Source organism: Paramormyrops kingsleyae, chromosome 17, assembly GCF_048594095.1.
Source record: "Paramormyrops kingsleyae isolate MSU_618 chromosome 17, PKINGS_0.4, whole genome shotgun sequence".
NCBI classification, from domain to species: domain Eukaryota; kingdom Metazoa; phylum Chordata; class Actinopteri; order Osteoglossiformes; family Mormyridae; genus Paramormyrops; species Paramormyrops kingsleyae.
Window position 1 is genome coordinate 15027750 of NC_132813.1, and position 19638 is coordinate 15047387.

At 39.2% G+C, this 19638-nt stretch overlaps 1 protein-coding gene across 2 annotated transcripts in view; it reads right to left on the minus strand.

The window, feature by feature from the left end:
• The window catches only part of schip1 (schwannomin interacting protein 1), a 166242-nt gene extending 147999 nt beyond the window's left edge, over positions 1-18243 (minus strand). The window contains exons 1-2 of one of the 2 annotated variants that reach the window (XM_023807288.2): positions 18201-18243; positions 11378-11452 (exon numbers count right to left, since the gene is read on the minus strand). Coding sequence is in view for 1 of the 2 variants with exons in the window: in XM_023807287.2 (XP_023663055.1) it covers positions 1707-1715 (9 nt within the window). In the remaining variant the exon portion in view is untranslated. Of the gene's footprint in view, positions 1-1706; positions 1822-11377; positions 11453-18200 lie in introns of those variants that run through there. The other variant, XM_023807287.2, reaches the window with a different exon arrangement.
• Positions 18244-19638: the final 1395 nt, after the last annotated feature.

Below are 19638 nucleotides of genomic sequence, written 5' to 3' on the forward strand. Positions count from 1 at the left end.
CTCTCCTCCCAAACAGGACCTGGGCAGCCCTCACTCTCCTCCCAAACAGGACCTGGGCAGCCCTCACTCTCCTCCCAAACAGGACCTGGGCAGCCCTCACTCTCCTCCCAAACAGGGCCTGGGCAGCCCTCACTCTCCTCCCAAACAGGGCCTGGGCAGCCCTCACTCTCCTCCCAACAGAACAATAATTTCTGATTAGTGACTAATACACCAACTAACAAAACCAAGTTAAACATAATAAGTTTGAAAGCATTAACATAATTCCAAGACAAAATGCATCGTAAATTTAAAGTTGGATGCTAATTCAAAAATCCCCTTATCAAGGGCATGAAATAGCAACTTAATTGGCTACCCATTAAAGCACCTCATAGGACCCACATCCAGGCAGACATTAATAAATAAGGTGTTTTTTGAGTTTTTTTTTTTCCCAATATAATGTCTTGGATGGTAGATAGCAATTTACATTCATAACTGTGAGTGGGAAAGACTGAGAGAGAATGATTAAGATGAACAGCTTCCCAACTCTACTAATGTCACCTGTAATAAAGGAGTCACAGGGAATATAAGCACAGTGGCAGAACAGTTGCAGTAGCTTAATCATGGTGTCATCATTATCATTTTATTCATTAACATTGTTGCTGTCACTGTTATCTGTTTTTCCATTACACTCACCCAACTAGTGGTAAAATGGTGATCTTGGCAAATCATCTAAATTCCACTGCCGTTTCACTAAGTTTTCACCACCTTTTATAACTCAGGCAAAGAGCCAGCTGGGACACAGCACTCTATCGCATCTCTTTTTCACTTTCCTTTCTCTCTTTATCTGTCAAAAGTTGGCACCGCCAGGGTGAGGAAAGGCAGGTAGATACCTGGATCGCAAATCAGTAGACCGCTGCCAGCCAAGATGGCAGTTTTGAGTTTATTGCACTCCCTCATCAGCCCTTGCAAACGCACTTTCCCTTTGAGATCCGGCAGGTGGTGAGTGCGGTCGTTTATCAGCTTCCCTAGTGGTGTATAAAAACCGGAGCACAAATGTGCAGGTCATGGTACCTGAAGCAGGACAGGAGACCAACACAGCAGCAGAACACACCTCGGCAGCTCAGTCACACGAGCAAATATGACAAGACCCAGCCCCAGATTTTAGCTTGTTTTTCTTAATAATAAAAAACACTACAAGGAACAGAAAAAAATACATTTGTGTGGCACACTCGAGACAAAAAAAAGTTCCCTCTTCAAAAGCAACAAAATCTGCGTCAAAAACAGTGCAACATCACCTGACATGGGGAGACAGAACAGCATGTCTGCAACAGCCATAACCCACTGCTCCTCCTGACACACAGTACATTTGTGCAGGGATTCACAATAATAACAATAATAACACAGTAAATTACATTCCCCCAGGGGAGCCGCGCTCGCTGCCGCTCACTGACAATTCAAACAGATGCAGCTGATCCTTCAGAGGAGGTGAGTTGACATCTCCTTACTTAATTGGCATAAAGTGACGAGCCCAGCTACTCGGATAAGCTGGAATAGGTTGGCAGAGAGCCAGTGATGAAAAGAGAGAATTAATAGATTGAAAGCAAAACAGATGGAGAGGAAGCAACAGAAAAATACCTCATATGTACTTCTAAGTGTTATAGAAAAGAGGAAAGAAGAGAGTGAGAGGAAGGGAAGAAATGAACTCAGAGAAAGTGAAATCGGATTACCAGAAGCATGGTGGACACCTGCCGGGTGTGGAGATTGGAAGGTTTGGTCAGCCACTGGCTCCGCGTCTCTCTCAGCAACCCTCTCGAACACAGCCGTCGGGGGAAGAAAAAAAAAGAACACACGTTCTCCCTCCCTCTCCGTGAGCGACTAGACACCTCTGGAGCGTAGCAAAGGGACACGCATCAAGCCCAGAGGAAGAGGAGAGAGGCAGATGAGAGGAGCACTTGGAGGAAGAGCAGAGATGAACAGCAGGAGGGGGAGGAGCAGCAGGAGGTATGGGAGTGCATGGGATGTGAGGAAAAGCAGAGAGAGAGAGGGAGAGAGAGAGGGAGGGAGAGAGAGAGAGAGAGAGAGAGGGAGCGTGAGTATGATGTGGTAAGTCCTCCAGCTCACTGCTAAATGAGGAGAGGACAAGTCTACTTTGAGCAGTAATACTGAGGATCTGAGAGGACAGTGAGTGAGCAGTGATATGCCCTAGCTTCTCTCACACTCAGGTTACAGCCTTCTCTCAGTTTCCACTCTCTCTCATCCTCCATTAGTCTTTGTAACACTAACGCCGTTTGATCTCTCTCTGTCTTTCTCTGCAGCAGGTGCAGATAACGCATGCTGTGTGAAGGACTGGTGCAGTATACCAATGTAACACGCTGTACTTTTAGAAAGGCCTACTCTATTTGACACCTGTATAAGAAGTAGGCAGCTTTTTAAACAACATTTTTGTGATTAAATTAAGAAAGCAATTCAAGTGAGATCTTTAGTCCTCTGGTTCCCAATGAGAAGGCTGGGCAAAGGAGCAAATGAATGTTCGCCATGCCAAACCGCAACCCTGATAGGGAGCAATAACAACACAACAGTGACAATACCCACACAGTTCAGGTACTGTAACTCTGCTTTTGTCACACTCAGATCAGGAAGCTAGTCATAAGTTACACAGGTTTTCCAACAGATACTGCCTGGTAATTACTACCCACCCATAAACACAATGGATCTGAACCTGCACAAATAACAACACTCACAATCATTCTAGGTAGCCATTAACACTTTTTCGCACAATAATGTTTAAACAACAAAATTATAATTAAACTGCAGAAATCCTGCAGCGTAGCCTCGTGTTTCACTGGAATTGGAATATTAACATTCCAAGCCGAAAGCTGAAAACAAGATTGGCGTTGCCCGGTGAAGCATCACAATGAGGAGGCATGATGAGAACTCGAGTGACAGCAGCTCATTCAATGAGAAGCATATTTAAAAATGAGTGGTGCTAATGTGTGTTACTGCAGTTCCCGCATCCATGCACCCTTCTGCTTACCCTGGACAGGGTCGGTGTTGGGCTTGGGCCCCCTCCCAGCCAACATTGGCAGGGATGTACTGCAGAGAGAAAGCCAGGCCATCGCAGGAGGGATAAGCGCGGCAAAAGTGCTGCCCACTGAGCCACCTGCATACTTATGCTCATATTTCACATGCATATGCTTCCATCAATATATTTCGCATTTTTAATCTGTCCTGTTGAATTTATAATATGCATGTTGTTTATGTGATTTATCGCTATTATTTGCATGATACTATGTCTTGCTTTCATGTCAATAAATGACCCTGGAGCTGATGCAAGCTGAGTGATTAATGCTGGGACAATGTCAGGAATCCACCCGCATGTGTTCGATGACACTATGGAAATTTATCTTCTGGAGTGAAAGAAAATAATAATGCACACACAGAGAAGCACACTGAGAAAACCTCTAACTTAACAGACCAAAAAGATTTTTTTTTCTTTAGATAAAAACGGCATTAACAGGGAATTCTGTGGGGAACTAGGGGGCAGTGAAGGTTGTGTGGGCCTGCCTGAGTATGAAGAGATATACAGAGAGATGGGGGAAGGGGGTAAATGGAACAGATGAGAGCCCTGTGCTCCAGCAGACAGGATTTATGGTTGCCCTTATGCTGGGGCTGCCAATCCCAGAGTACCTCAACCTATTCAATCCCTCAGCCAAACTGGCAAAAAGTTAAAATACAGTAAAAATCCTTGGCCACTGTAGCCCTGCTGAGGTGGGAACAGCCATGATGAGTATTGATTAGATGTTGTAGCCTATTACAGTAATTATAGCCTTGAGCTCAGACCTGATTAGATTTAATGTCTGTGAATCCACTTTTTCAAGCTTTCAAGTGACAGACTGGAGGTAGTAAATCATGAAGTGCTGAAACCCCCGCCCTCTCTCTGACTACCGTGCTTTCCGGCCACTACTCCTCCAAAAGATCCATTCAACAAATCTGTTTCATTCAGCTTCATTACAGGCACTGACAAACACTGATGCCAATGGGGCATGATAGATAATAAACATGATAGATAATAAACAAAAACATTTTCTGCTTTCCTCAAATGTGGCCAGGTCTCTTTTAAATGTTCTTTCCTTCCTTCCCTTCCCAATTTCTCATTTTGTTTTTCTTTATTTACTCCCCTTCTCTTAAAAGGGAGGAGGTTACGGAAGCCAGTAAGGCAGCCTAGAGAGATGCCCAAAACCTGCATTTTCATTATCGGGAAAAACAACAATCATTTCTGAATTTCTCCCCTTTCATCACATCAAAAATTAATTACGAAAAGAAAATCACACCGGAGAGACAAAACACAATGAGATCAAATGGGTTCTGTCAGTGGTGTAAAACCCACTCCCACCTGCCTACTCATAGGGGTTTCCCTAAAAAGCACACCCCCTGACCCCCAGATCTGACACACCCACATACATTCACACACATCACATAAAAACATGTCCTTATCTGAGTGATTTGACTTATCCATTTGAGGGTAAAGGAGATCATGAAGTACTGGACACAAGGCAAGGGAAACCCTGAACCAGATGATGTTTATGAATAAATGTGCAGTTCACCATAGGGCCTAATAATGCTTAATGCCTAACACTAAATAAAAGTATGCTTCACATATCCTTCATTTCATGTACAGTAACTGTAAGAATGTCAGGCAGATGTACCGCAGTAATTGCCTTTTAATTACAGAAGAGATGCAGGGATGCATCCAGGTCCAGGAAATGAGTGCCTCTGGCCAGGTCACCACCTCACCTCCTGGACGACCGTGGGTACCAGGTCATTAGCTCCACAGCTTGGACGAACACTTGCTGATACCCCGAAAGCTTTCCATTTGTCCGTTTTAACCGGAAGAAAGCTTCACCCTATACACACACGTCTGAGCACCGCAGAAACAAATACGCTTTCAATTTGTTTGGCCATTGCAAATTTTTAATAACTAATAAACACTAACAAAATACATTTAGAAATGTATTAAACACAACAACCTTACGAAGCATCTAAAAGAAATGTAATTACACAGTATTCCTCAATTTAGGACCATTGTTCTGAAATAAATTCAATCCAGTTCCATGGACTGCTTCTGTATACATGCATCCATCCATGTTGACATATCCAGTGTCGAATCTCAGTGAGCCTTATCACTAAAGGTATCCAAGTAAACTTATTGGATGACTAAATGTTAACAGCATATGCATGGCATTAACATTGCCAGCTGCTCTTTATTTTACAATGCGCATAGACTCTATCAGACCTAATTAAGACTGACAGAATTAAGAATGCCCCCTTTTTAAACTAAAACTACAACTTTCTATCATGTCAGATTTTCTAAAGGTCAAGAGGTCAGGCTATTGTTGCCAATTTATTTGAATGCCCTTTCCACATACTGAAATGGTGCTTTCCCCATTACATTAGTACTGTTAGTGGTGAGTATGGGAATGCTGCCAGGATATGCTTGGAGTGAGGAGTACGCCTTAGGACAGAAGGAGTGCTGCTCTCCATGACTGCCAATCAAATGCTGCAAATTCAGTGATCTCATGTATGGTAACTTAGCCATTAAAAACCCTTTACATATGTAAAGTTTTATAGTGTTATTTATTAGTTTTTGCTACTCGGGTCATATGTGCCATGTTGGATAAATGCTGGTCACCTTAAATGCTAAGGTGAAATGTTTTAAAAAGTTGAGGGAAATCTTTCTGTGCTAAGAAGATTATGAACTTAAAGCTGGAAAACTGTCACTCATCTGAAACATATTATGTTATGATTTAATCTTCACCTCAAACGATCCCTTTTTTAAGAACAATCATCTTTGTGCCATGGTAGCTTATCTGCTTTTCTCTGTTCCACAGACATCCAGTAAGGGGAAAACCAGTGACAACCATTCAGTCCATTGAGGCCCTTGCCTTCAATTGCCACCCAATCAACATTGCACCCAACCCCCATGGCTCCCCCTGCTGGTGGTGGACCCACAGGAGGGCGAACCCATGTTACCCCTTCGGGCTAAGTCCGGCCGGGCCCCATGGGTGGAGACCCAACCACCAGGCACTTGCCTTTAAGCTCCCGCTACAGGCCTGGGTGGGGTAACATGGTCCATTAAATTGTTCATCATGAAGCTTTTCTGAATCACACTTAGTCACATAGGATAAATTTGCCTTGGGAGACCCCACTAGGAGCAACATGGCTCCTAGGATCATAGAAGCACACAAACCCCTCCACCACCATGACGTGGCAGTTCATGGAGGGTGTGCAGCACATAATGAAGAACATTTTCAGTTTGTATAGGCATTACAAATTTTAATAACTCACACTAATAAATTATATTTAGAAATGTATTAAACGCAACAAGTTTACGAAGCATCTAAAAGAAATACTGGTAATATTTTACTTAAAGCACTCATGTATAATACATAATAGACACCTTCATAATGCATTATGAATGCTCTATGAAACTCTTATCTATAAAGCACTATAGATACCTTAATAATAATGCCCAATCAGTCTACATGGGACAGAATCATGTCCTTCGGGGGGTCCTGTGGGGGTTGCTTCAGGAGTACGGGGTACGGCCAGAAAAAGGTAGATTGCACTCTCCTGGTGAGGGGTGAGTTGGCACCTCAAACGGAGGAGTTTAAGTATCTTATGTTCTCGTTCACAAGTGAGGGAACAGATTTGTGCAGCGTTGGCAGTAATCCAGACGTTATGCCGTTCTGTTGTTGTAAACCATTCGATTTACCAGTCAATCTACAGTCGTAACCTCACCTATGGTCATGAGCTTTGGGCAGTGACTGAAAGAACAAGATCGTGGATAGAAGTGGCAGAAATGAGATTCCTGTGCAGGGTTTCTAGGCTGAGCCTTAGAGATAGGGTTTGGATCATGGACATTCGGGAGGAGATCAAAGTAGAGCCACTGCTCCTCCGCATCAAATCTCACACGCAAAAAATACCCAGGAACCTCATCTCACAAGACTGACAGACATTTAACTTCGAACTGAACCTGAGACATCCTCTATCTTTTCAGTTTATTTATTTCAGCATACCACCAAGAATCTACTGGGTCCAAACCTATATACACGAGCATTTTTAACACAAATATCTCTAAATCGATGTCCACACTGTGGTCTCATAATATCATTCCAGTTATTAACATGCCAAACTAATGTCAGGGTTACTCCCGGTATTTATCTGCTTTTCTCTGTTCCACAGACATCCAGTAAGGGGAAAACCAGTGACAACCATTCAGACCCTACTTAAAGAAGCAGTGTAACAGGCCCATGTAGACATGACTGAACCAAGTGGTGGGAATGCTGTGAACTGCAGAGTGTTCCCCACACGTCTGCATCAAAACAACCAGTGAGTGCACACAAATCAGCAGACCTGCAGCAGTGCCACAGTGGGCTCTGAAAGCCACTCAAATAAGCTCTGACTTCCATTATTGTAGTGCCACGACCTCTCGGGAGCTCATTAAAGCCAGAAACTGCTTGGCTGTAGCAGTCTAAAGTGTCTTTTTCTTGAAGGAAGAAACCGGGTATCTCAGGACACTACTGAGGGCAAACCCCAGTCACCAAAACACTGTTCATTCACCAGAAGGGCAATAGACCAGGCAGAAAAATCCATAATGACAAAAAACAGAAAACACATCCAAAAAGGCATAAGATCACAAAGGGAGAAGAACCACAAGAGAGATGATGAGTGGCAACAAAGTCGGAGGGGTAAAGACGGAAAAAGGAGGAAGAGGGAAAAATGATGCAAGTAGAAGAGACAGACAGTGACCTCAGGTCTCAAACTACAATTACTGGCTGTGCAAAGGAGTCAGATTTATGGCCCGGGCAGTAATGGAAATTCTGGATGTAAAGGTGCCGCTGGGATGACTACCCCCATCCCCCCCCCCCCCCCCCAAAGTGGCAAGCTGGCATTAAAACAGAACCCATGATCCACTCCTCCCTATTCGCCCTAATTCAAACTGGTCAATTTGGTCATTATAAGGACCAAAAAAAAAACCACTTGATTGTACACTCTGTGCAGTTGCTCTCGTTCCCAGGCTCCCAGCTTACTTTAAACCACCACTAAGAGTGTCACAATTGATTTTGGGGGGTGTGGATTTCAGCTGAAGTAATGGTCATCATAAATCTCCACCAAAGCAGACAGGTTTGTGCAAGAAAAAGACACAGAATTAGTTAATTTTATTTATTTTTTAGGTCAACCACTGTGCTGAGACTGCCTAACGCAGAATTATTAGACTAATATCCAATAAATTCTAGTTCCCTCAATTTCAATTTGGTCTATTTTTTGCCAGCCAAGAAATATGACCTGCTTGGTTCATATTTCATATCATATAGATAATTTGAGGCTGCAGACTGCACAAACAAACAGGCAGTCAAGCATATTTACCTTTGTTACAAGTATGTGTGTGGTTTGTGTAAAATAAAAAAAATGCATCAATGGCACAACCAGTCTTAGGGTTTATAAATTTGTTCCAGATTAGTTTGCCCCAACTGGTAATAAAACAAGCCATCCATTAGCTATAGGCGTGGAAGAAGGAGAGGTCATAGATGGAATTGTCAGCAAACAAGATGGAGGAGAAAACAAATGAATAATCTCAGATGCAGTCTCCAAGAATGCTTACTCAAACGTTCTGTCCCAAGTAAAGCATGAACCCTCCAGAGCAAAATCCATTTTTTAAACTCCATTCTGCATGGGTTTTGGCAGATGGTCTCCAATCTTAGGTCCTTCACATCTAGTGTAGTAATAACTTCATCCATGTTGTGTATACCTCATCCAGTTTATAAAGCGGAACCTCACCACAGAATAAATCTGAATGCCATTTCATTTTCTATGCTTACTGATTTTTTTTCTCCAGAGAAACATCTACTACATCATTACAGCAATGGATACTCATTCAGAAGCAATATTTGCTTTACAATTTTAATTCATAATGGAGTAGGGGGTGACCAAAATCAGAATCAAATATATAACAACTCTAATGATGTTTAATGTATCATAACACACCCATGTAAAGTGCCTTGGGACAACTCTGTTGTGAAAAGCACTATATAAAAATAAATTGAATTTAATTGATCTGAGCACCCTAGTTGCTAATTGACATCTACAAGCACTTGGTCTTTATTTAACTTTCTTTTCCCCATGAGATTTCCCAGATCACAGCACCACCCATGATTTAAAATTCCATAAAAAATAGATTAGCACATTCTCATTGATCATACACTTCCATTTAGATATTCCTCTTTACTTATCCATCCTTTTCAACTACTAATTTAGAATACATCTGTTTTAAGGCAGGAAAGAATTGTATATAAGGAACCACACTGATTTGGTACAGGACAAAAAACAAACACAGCAAATAATACATTTGCACCTAAAAAGGGACTGAGCAACAGCACTCACAGCAAAAACTAGATAATCCAGTAAACTGTCAAGGTTCTCATACCAAGGTTATGGAAATGCGTGACATACTTTGCCAGTGGATAACAGGTGTATTTTATATTGTTGTTTCATATTTAATGGTCATTGCAAAGGCCTTTGGGCCGATAAAACTGTTAATGGACACCTCCAACACTGAGTTTATATGAATGAACTTATGTCCTTTGGTTTTGAGATGTTCCCCACGAGAATTCAAATATTTGCTAGACTGGCCAGTCCAAATTTGAGGAATATTATCAGAATAAAACCTATTGGAGACATTGGAATTTGAGATACAATATTTGCTGGAATTGGCTGGGGAGAAAAGTGTGCAGCTTATGAAATGTATTCAGAACGCTAATTCATCTGGACAGACGCCTAATTACAGGTTGAAATCATTTTAGTATTGGTTTAGTATGTTTTAGTATGTTTAGGCAAACTTTAGCTAGCTTTCTAGTTACTTAACATAGCAAAGAAACAGTTATTATGTTATGTGTCAGCATTACACAACTTAATTTAACCATTAACCAAATCATTGGAGCACATTTTAGGGCAGCAAGTGAAATAATGGTCAATGTATTGGACTTGCAGGCAGAAAGTGCTATACTGGTCTGTATAGGATGACTAAATAAGCTGCTGCGTGAATGAGTGAGGTACAAAATGGTAAGTTTCTCTCTATCTGAAAGTATCTCAAGGACAATATTAACAGTAAACAAACAGCTGAAATTGGTTTATGCATATTTTATAAATACCTCAGGATTCAGTTTGCCTTAGATATCCATGTAGTCAACAAGTCCAAAACACTCCTGTGAGCAACATTAGACAGAGCTGCTAAACTGCTACATTATTGTTGTGTCAAATATACCCAACATATGCAGAGGGATGTATGACAAAATTTATCTTATTTGTACAAAGACAGGAAATATTAATCTGTAGCAAAACCCTGGGGACCTGGAAGGTGACTGAGAAGGCCCACCTTAAATAAACAGAAGATTCAAAAGATACATTCAAACTGATTCACCAATAATAGCAAAATGGCAGACATCAAGGACAAATGCATAAAAGATCACAAGGTTAAGACCCTTTCTCCATCCTAGACCTTTTCTATCTATTCCACAACAACTGTGTTATTGGAAGCTCCAGGCCGTGGTTGATCACTATGACAACAATATATGAGAATTTCATGTTCTTTTTCAGCTGTTGTTCAGCTGTGTTTGGAGTAACATCACCTTCCTGTACCCCTTTAGTTCTTGCCTCTATAAACATGACCAAAGGTGGGAAGGGGCAGATTAAATCAGATACTCAGACTAATGTGATATTGATATCACACAGTAAAAACTGTTGGACAAGAGAACAAGGAAAAGGCACAAACATTGAGACAAACTGAAAGTACACAATTAGCAAAACAACCAAAATAGAAAAAACAGCAACAAAAACCCTGTTGCAGAACTATCATAGCTATACAAAACACAACAAATTATACACAACAGATATATGCACCACAATAAAGAGTATGACAAATGCACTACCTTCATATGACTCTAATGAAACACATCGAATTTACAAATTGATGTAAAAATAGACAAAAAATCTAAAAATAATAGATTTAATTAATAAAAAATGCACATATCTGAAGAGCTGAATCTCTGCTAGAGGCTAATGAAAATATATAGCTGGCCAAACATACACTGTATGTCAGTGTAGACTATAACTTTCTTAGAGGCAAGAAGATGTTGACCCCGAGAATAACTATAAAACTTTATAGGGTCTTCTACCCATTTTTCTACAGTGTAGATATTTTATTACAACAATCTTCACTTACAGCCTGTAAAAGTGCACCATCATTATTTTTAATAACTACAATAGCTATATTTGATCCTTTCAAACATGTCTGCCTGGGTGCGGGGTTAATTATAAATTGCACTAAGTGTTTCATGCTCACATGATGACTTGAATCTCCCAGCCTTGTGGTACCTCTCTCCAGGTGTCTTGATTGACATTCCAGAAGAAATTACCGCTGAGTGGAAAAAATAATGACAAAGAGCAAGAATGAACATTTAGGAAAACCTGGGAAACCAGCTCTATTGTACTGAAAATGTTAAAAGGATAGACCCTGATCCGTCAAACACAGACACTCCCAGACAGTTCTGTGGCACATCCTTGTTTCCTGCTTTATGTACAGCAATGAAAATTAGTGTGAAAAAAAATCACATTTACATAATAAACAAGCAGAGATATCCAAGAGTAAAACAATAGGAGAGAGAAATATTGCTACTTAATCAAATTTTGCCATGCTCAACAGCCATTTTGTTCAACGTGTTATGCTTTCAGTATCTTTTTCTCATGTTTGTAATTATGTTCCTAGTTTAATGGTAATGAAAATATTTTAAAAAGGAATAGCATACTTGGGGAAAATACAACAGTTTAGGAATTTTATGGCACAAACAGCTGTTGGACCCTTGAGACCTTTAATTCCAGTTCTTATATGATTGATGAAGTTTACATTATTAAGTGTGTTAAATATTCTGGTCTCAGCAAAATTCCACAAAATTCGTGATATCCTGGTTATTTGCTATATGGAAACTTGTCTTCTGATACCTGGCAGCGTACAAAATCTTTCACAAGTCTTTGTATACATTAACTCATTTCATACCTGGGTAAAAACACCCAGGACCTCAATCTCTCGGATTGCAGCCTAAGCTGTAACAGGGTTACCAGTTTCTCAACACTTCCTATCTTTTTACAAAAAGGAACAATGTCGCCTTTAGCAAACAATGAGCAGCATTTCAGGGGAAAAAGCCAAGCTGACTTAAAGGAGTGAACACCCACACCAATTTTAGTGGAGTGGAACCACCATGTACCTATACAATGAGATCATCCATCGGAGGGCAAATAAATCTCTTAATACTATACATAGATATAATTGATGGCATTTTGAAAGTCTTTGCCCTTTACAGATCAAAAAGTGAACACAAAAAAACTGATCTATCCCATCAATGATTTTAATCTTACTAGTGTTAAGCACAGTAAACAGACAAAAGTTTTAAGAAAAGGCATTGTCTATCATAATAACAAATGCAGACACCTATGTGTTTTACACCCAAAACATTATTACCCCACTGAGAAGACACTGTGAGGCATATTTTGCAAACAATTTTCTAATACTTTCAGCACAAAGACCATCAGGAATATAATGTCTAAATTTAATATGACTATTCTGGCATAATATTGTATAGTCTCTAAAGAGTGTTTTTCTCTATCCAAAGACTGAGTAAGAGGACATTGATTGAATGTCAGTTCCATAAAATCCCTGTACCAGTAGGCGTGACAGACGTAAAAACAAGCAAATTGGAAAGAGTGATTAATGAGAGAAGATTTGGACTTGATTAATAATGACTAATATGAATTCCACTGGGGAACTGGAAAGTAATAAGAATTGCATGTCTATGATTTTTCAAAATAAATTGTTCAATGACTTATGAGAGATGGCAATTAAAAAAGAATCCAAAAAGCTCTAAACAAAATGGACAGCAGGCGATTTGGCAGAACTGGGTAAATTTTTTTTAACTTCTCCTAGACCCTTTAATTAACATGCTATTAATTTGTGAATTTGCAAGGTCCACTTCTTTCAGTGAGGTTACTATGGAGAAGATCTGTGTTCCCCTTATAGGAAGCATGCATCAAAATTAATCTACAAGGAACTTCTGAGACACACCAGGGATGGACAGTTATTTGTGCTGTCATAATATGTCTGAGCACAAACATATACAGTTGTACTGTATGCAAAACTTTGGGCACCCTTGGCTAAATGACATATTTAGTCAATTGTGTATAACTAGGAAACAACTGCTGCCAGAAACAGCATGTGAAAAATAACATATTTGCAAATGAAAAAGAACGATCATCAAAATATAGGAACAAATACAACAGTAGTTGTGGCATGTGCGAAAGTCTGGAATAAAGATTTTTTTCCTAGGTCCCTTAGCCTAATTACCTCATTATGCCAAAATAGCCATTAGGAATTGTCACCTGTTGACAACTGCAGAGCTTAATAAATTCCCTGCCACTCCAAACACTGACTCCTAACATACAGGTCAAGTTTTTTGCCCCCCCACCCAAGTGTAACAAGCCAGGGACCTTTTGGAAACAAGTGCTGTGGACTGATTAAGTAAAAATTGAACTATGTGGCCATAATCACCAAAGGTATGCTTGAAGAAAAGAAGAGCAGCTTTTGATGAAAAAAACACCTTTGCCAACTGCTAAACACAGAGGTAGATCCACTATAGTTTGAGGACCAGATGACAGGAAACACTGTACAGATAGAGGGAAGAATGGATTCCACAAAATATTAGCAAATCCTGGGTGACAGTGCTAAAGTCAGCCAAGACGTCACCCACTGCTTAAGATAATCAGCAAAAAGGGGATGGCTTTATACATGACAATGATCCTAAAGATACCTGAAAATCCACCATAAGCTACTTAAAGGACAGCAAGGTCAAAGTTTTGGAATGGCCCTCACAGGATGAAAAATGGTCCAAGAAACTCAGAATTAGAAGTGATGTGCAAGGAAGGGTGAGCAAAAATCCTTACTTTTAGACTCTTAGTTGGATACAAAAGGCATTTATAACCTGTGATATCTGTATTGCTGAGGTGTCCAAAGTTTTGCACATGTCACAATTACTATTTCATTTGTTCCTATTTTTAACAATTTGCAAATATATTGTTTTTACACACTACTCTTGCAACAGTTGTTTACTACTTTTTATTTAACTAATAATTGACTAAATATGTAATTTGGCCAGCAGTGCCCTAACTATATATATAGTGACAAGCTTTATGTTCTCCATAGTGAAGGGAAAAAAGGCTTCAAAATACAAGTTGAATATGGATTGAACCAACTGATGCACAGTGCACAATAAACACTTTGGTTTGAAGCTTCAATTCTCCCTTAAATCCTATATGGTTCTGTTTTGATGAGAAGCTTTATGGGAGTTCAAGTTTGCTGCCAATGTATGCGTGTAGTATAAATATGCATTGTGGGGGTGTGTTTCAAAATACAACCTCTTTCAAACCTTTATATGAATATAATTAAGGCATGTAAATATTATTAAAATGTACAATCTGCTGGGGTAAATGCAATGAATTTTATACAGTGCTCTCAGTCCTGCTCAAAAGAAAATGTTCATGTGACGCATTACTGTAATTGCAATTTCTATTCAGTCCAAATGTTAGGGGGAAAAATACTGAAAACACCATGTTCTACTTTCTCAGATGATAGATATTATTGGTATGTCAATAGTGCAGTACAATCCAAATAACTAAGATCCGAATAAAGATGGCCTGTGTACTTTTTATTATGTTATAGACCCACCATGGATGTGTCAAATGTTTCAGCACTAGGATCTCATCAGTGTGTATTTTCAGTTATTTATTAAGACAAATCAATCTCATTATCATAATTTACTGACAGATATCTGATGAGTTATCAAGACAGCAATGAGTGAAAGAACACAAAACATAGTTAGACAAATCGGTCAACTACCCACACAAATACACAGAATCCCACCCTAAAACATCAACTGTAATAGAATGTACAATCATATCACAAGCCATCTGAGTTTAGACCCGATCTTTGTAAATGGAATTCAAGATAAATCTCATTTACTATATGCATCATACGTAAGTTACGATCAGGAACTCAATTCTGCACAACATAATTTTTTAGCTCAGGGCCAAGGGTAAAGAATAAGACACTCCTAGGTGAATAAGTGAATGGAAGTCAACCAGAAGATGAAAACAGTAGAAAAAACTAAAAAAGACAATTAGGAAAAGGGACAGTAGGCCTATACAAAATGTAAAAAGTACCACTGTTACAATTGTATAGCTATAAATGCTGCAAAACCACTCAGTGCATCTGAAAGGCTGTTGTATAAATGAACAATTTATTAAAATACCAAAAAGTCATTAATTAAATCAAACGTTCTAAGTTACTTGTGTTAAGGTAACTGAAACAGAAAAACCTAGAAAGAAATGGAAAGAAAAAATGTGCTGTGAAAACACTATCGCATCGTTAGTGAACTGCTGCAGGGTATTCTTTTAGCTACACTCGTGCAATTACCTTCATTTCCCTTTTCCTATATGCACAAGAACTGCATAAATATAAGTGGCTAACGAAATTTCACAGCTATTGCTTTCTAATTAATGATAAAAGCAAGCCTCTTAGAAAACATCTGGAAGGTAATATATGGCAAAATTCTGTGAAAAAAATTCACAGTCACAAGTCACATCTTGCAGTTTTTCACTCCAAAATACAGTTAAGTAACAGAAGTTAGTACAGAACCACTACTACTAATATCATGCCATTGTTAATCCTTCAGGAGAAACTCAAAGTATTATGCAGGCAGAATTAAAAGCAACAACATCACACACTCAAGGCAATTTACATCATCCAGTTGTCATCTTTCTTGGTTAAGTGCATTGGACTAATGTAAATCTGCATTCACAGAAACACTTGAAAAAATTACCCATGTCACTGTGTAAACAAGCATATAATTTACAACCAAATCTTTGTAGACTGCCTGTAACACTAAAAAATGTTTGAGTGCCTGTTATTCAAAATGATTTTTGAGTCAGTTTATCCAGGTGTTTAAACTCAGGAGATACAATGGCCATATTCATGTTTCAAAAATGTTACAAAACTACGGAAAAAAAACCACAAAACAATAAATTAAATTTTACAGAAATTGGTTACTATTACATCAAATTAAATGGTCGTTGTTGTATTAAATGTATGTAAAAGTGTCCAGCTTTGTGTGTCAGTGAGAAGACTGTTAAAATTAAATTTCAACAAAATTGTCAGCAATACTTTTAAATAAACAGTGGTCTCTACCTTAAACAACTCACACAACTCGTCTATGCTTGTCATTGGAAGATCCTTCAATTTTACGGTCTGCATTTTAAATAACTGGTTTGCAATCCAGACCAGCTTGTTAGCTCAGCGGCCTCATACCTCCTGGCTTGTGAATGTAATTCTGACCAGCTCTATGTGAAATTTACATGTTCTCCACAGCTTCATGTGGGTTTCCTCCCCCAGCCCAAAGACATGCATTTAATTGTACTGGTGTCTTTGACTTGCCAATAGTGATTGTGTGGCTTGTAATGGACTGGGATTCATTCCAGGGTGTCCCCTACCTTGTATTCTGTGTTTTCTGGGATAGACTCCAAGCTTGCTGCAACCGTGTGCTGAATAGTGGTTAAGGAGAATGGATGGATGATTATACCGTACTGTAGGAGATTGTAGTGAACAAATAACATCAAATAAAGAAGAGTAATAAAAATGGATACTTGCATGTTGTGCAATTACCAAATCAGTACTTATCTGACCATGAATATTTTTTATTTTGAGTAAATGGAAGATTCTGTGTTAATATCTGTGTGGTTTGGACACCCACTGATTCTAACATATGCAATGAACTAATGTGAGCCGAATATAAAATATATAATTTAGGAGAAAATAGTGAAGCTTTTACGCATGATAGTTATGAGCCGATCTTGAGAAGAATGATAGGCTTTGGAATGAATTTAACTGTTAAGTACAGTAACCTACATTTTTATTCATAGAAATATTCCATAAGGCAATTAAGAAATGATCATTCACAGCAGGTTCTTTCTGTCTTCAGTACAATTTTCCGCTATATGAGCATCCCCTCCACAGTTACCAGCTGGGTATTGATTTTTCACCCTTTCCAAACACATCTGTAAAGGGGTGAAATGAACGATGATCGTATCACTTGTAAATCATAATTAGGTACTGTTATCTCGTATCGACTTTATTAATGTAGATAGATATCAGTGTGCAGTTGCTAAGCTACAAGGCCATGGTTATTGTAACCTCTCGCAGTCTTTGAAATCCAATTATTTTAAATGACACACTTTTATCTTTGTAATCCGGAGGATATGCTAATTAAAAAGTGCATGTTGATTCATCTCTAGACAATTATAAACTGAAAACCACTGAGTAAACTGACAATATTAGGCTACGTAGAAAATGACCTTAGCCAAACTAAGGAATGCTATGTTGTACAAATTTTTAAAAATGTTTTTTAAAAAATGTTACAAACATTGGTTAAGGTTACCAATATAATATAATATAATATAATATAATATAATATAATATAATATAATATAATATAATATAATCCTCGACCAGCATGCTTGGATGAATGATGGTCTTAACCATAATTCTTTAATCTTTCTGTTTATTTTTTTCTTATTATTTACTTCAGATAATCAGCAAAAAGGCAGACAACATTGCTATCACACTTTTCACCGCAAGATAGACCAACATCGAGCTGACAGTAGAGCACCTGCCAGACTCGGTAAAACTTTTTCAAAAAAAGGGCTTTTACAGTTTATAATTCAAGAAGAGAAAATACCCCGACTGTCCTCACTGGAAATGTCATTGTAATGTCCTTTGTCCTAAGAGAGAAGACATTAAAAGTACTGGGTATAGGCGGCGGTGCTGAAAGGACAGCTCCTCCCGTCTGAAAGGCCCATTGAAATGTCTCGCGTCCAGTTTAATAATCTTATCGCGTGCGATCGATTAACGTTGTGTTTCTCATAATAGCTCTGCTATCTTGCCTTTACAATGCCCGCCTATTATCACCGCTCAATTTACCAACGAATTACACAAGTCGAAAAGGAATTATTTGAGGAACCAAACCCACGGCATTAAAAAGCCTTGTTAACGTCTTATGGGTATTTACCTTTATTCGCAGGTAATGGGTGTTATTTTCCTGGCACTCACAGAACACGGAAGACACGCGCGCCCTCGTTTGCCCGCCTGATACCTTAGTGGTAATGAGGAGCAAGAGAGCCCCCCGCCGCGAGGCTGTCCGCGCGCTGCAGCTAAATCTCCCGCCCGCCGCCAGATGGATGGCCCTGCAGGGAGGAGCAGAAGTTCATCTTAAAAAATACTGCAAGGATTTTTTATATAACACAGAGATACGGGGTAAAACAGTGGCGATGTCACGCATGAAATTCAGTTATTTAAATCTGATATACATCTCTATCAGGATGATCCATGCAAAACGAGCTGCGGACATGTTTGGGCGCTCTATAAATCGTCATTCAAAAATGGGGAGGCCTGTGCGCCAGCCAACGGCCCCTTAATCTTCATAACTGCACTGAAGCTGTGGGTCGAGGGGACTCATTTAGACTATAGATTAGCATGAATGCTATTACCATTTTTTACAAAAAGAGTGGGTGGAAATGCCAGTCTAGCCGAAGTACCCGAAGAGTCATTGATAAATTTACAACGACTCTTAAAAGTCTGCGGCAAAATGAACATTTTGTGGTATGAAAACACCACTAATGCAACCACCATTAATCGGATAAAGTTTTGTGTCCTGTACCCCCAAAAGCGCAAAAATGAGAACTATAAGTGGCAAATTGTAAACAAACAGCTCGCCCGCACTCTTCAAAAAGGCTGCAAAAAAGAATCGACTTCTCACACTTGGATATGCAACACTTATATCGCATGCTGGTGTTCTGGCAGATATATAACTCGCCTATGAATATGCAAAATACTATTTGCAAATCATATTTGCGTATAACAAAAAAAAATGTGTTTAACCTAAGTTAAAATATCAGTTCTGCTACTCGAATAAATGTTTCAGAGAAGTTCCTTTTTTCGGTAACTTTCGGTTATCCGACGGCAGTGTTTAAAATTACGCTGAATCGACTTCATATTCTTCACGTTTCAGCTGTCGTTCTTGTTCTGCCATGGAGCACCAATGCTGTTAAGACAATATTTAAACACACTTCGCTAAGGGGCGTTAACGCAGAGAGATAAAAACCTCACAGCGTTTAAAAGACCATTGATTTGTTCTGGAACAAGTCTTGGAATTACTTCAATCTCATATTCCGGCCTTCGTTGGAGGATCACATAATAATAATAATAATAACAATTTTGCATTATTTTTCATCACACCATAACGGTTTTAAATCAGAACTGCATTTTGATTACCACACACTTTATCCACATGCCAGAATTATATGAAGATGTGAATGGGAAGAATGTTGAATACTGCCAGGTGCCAGACGAGTACAGAAAGATTTTTGCACCCTTGATGTACGGCTTCGTGTTTGCGTTGGGGATGGTGTTGAATGGGACACTGCTCTGTCTGGTCTGCTGCACAACCA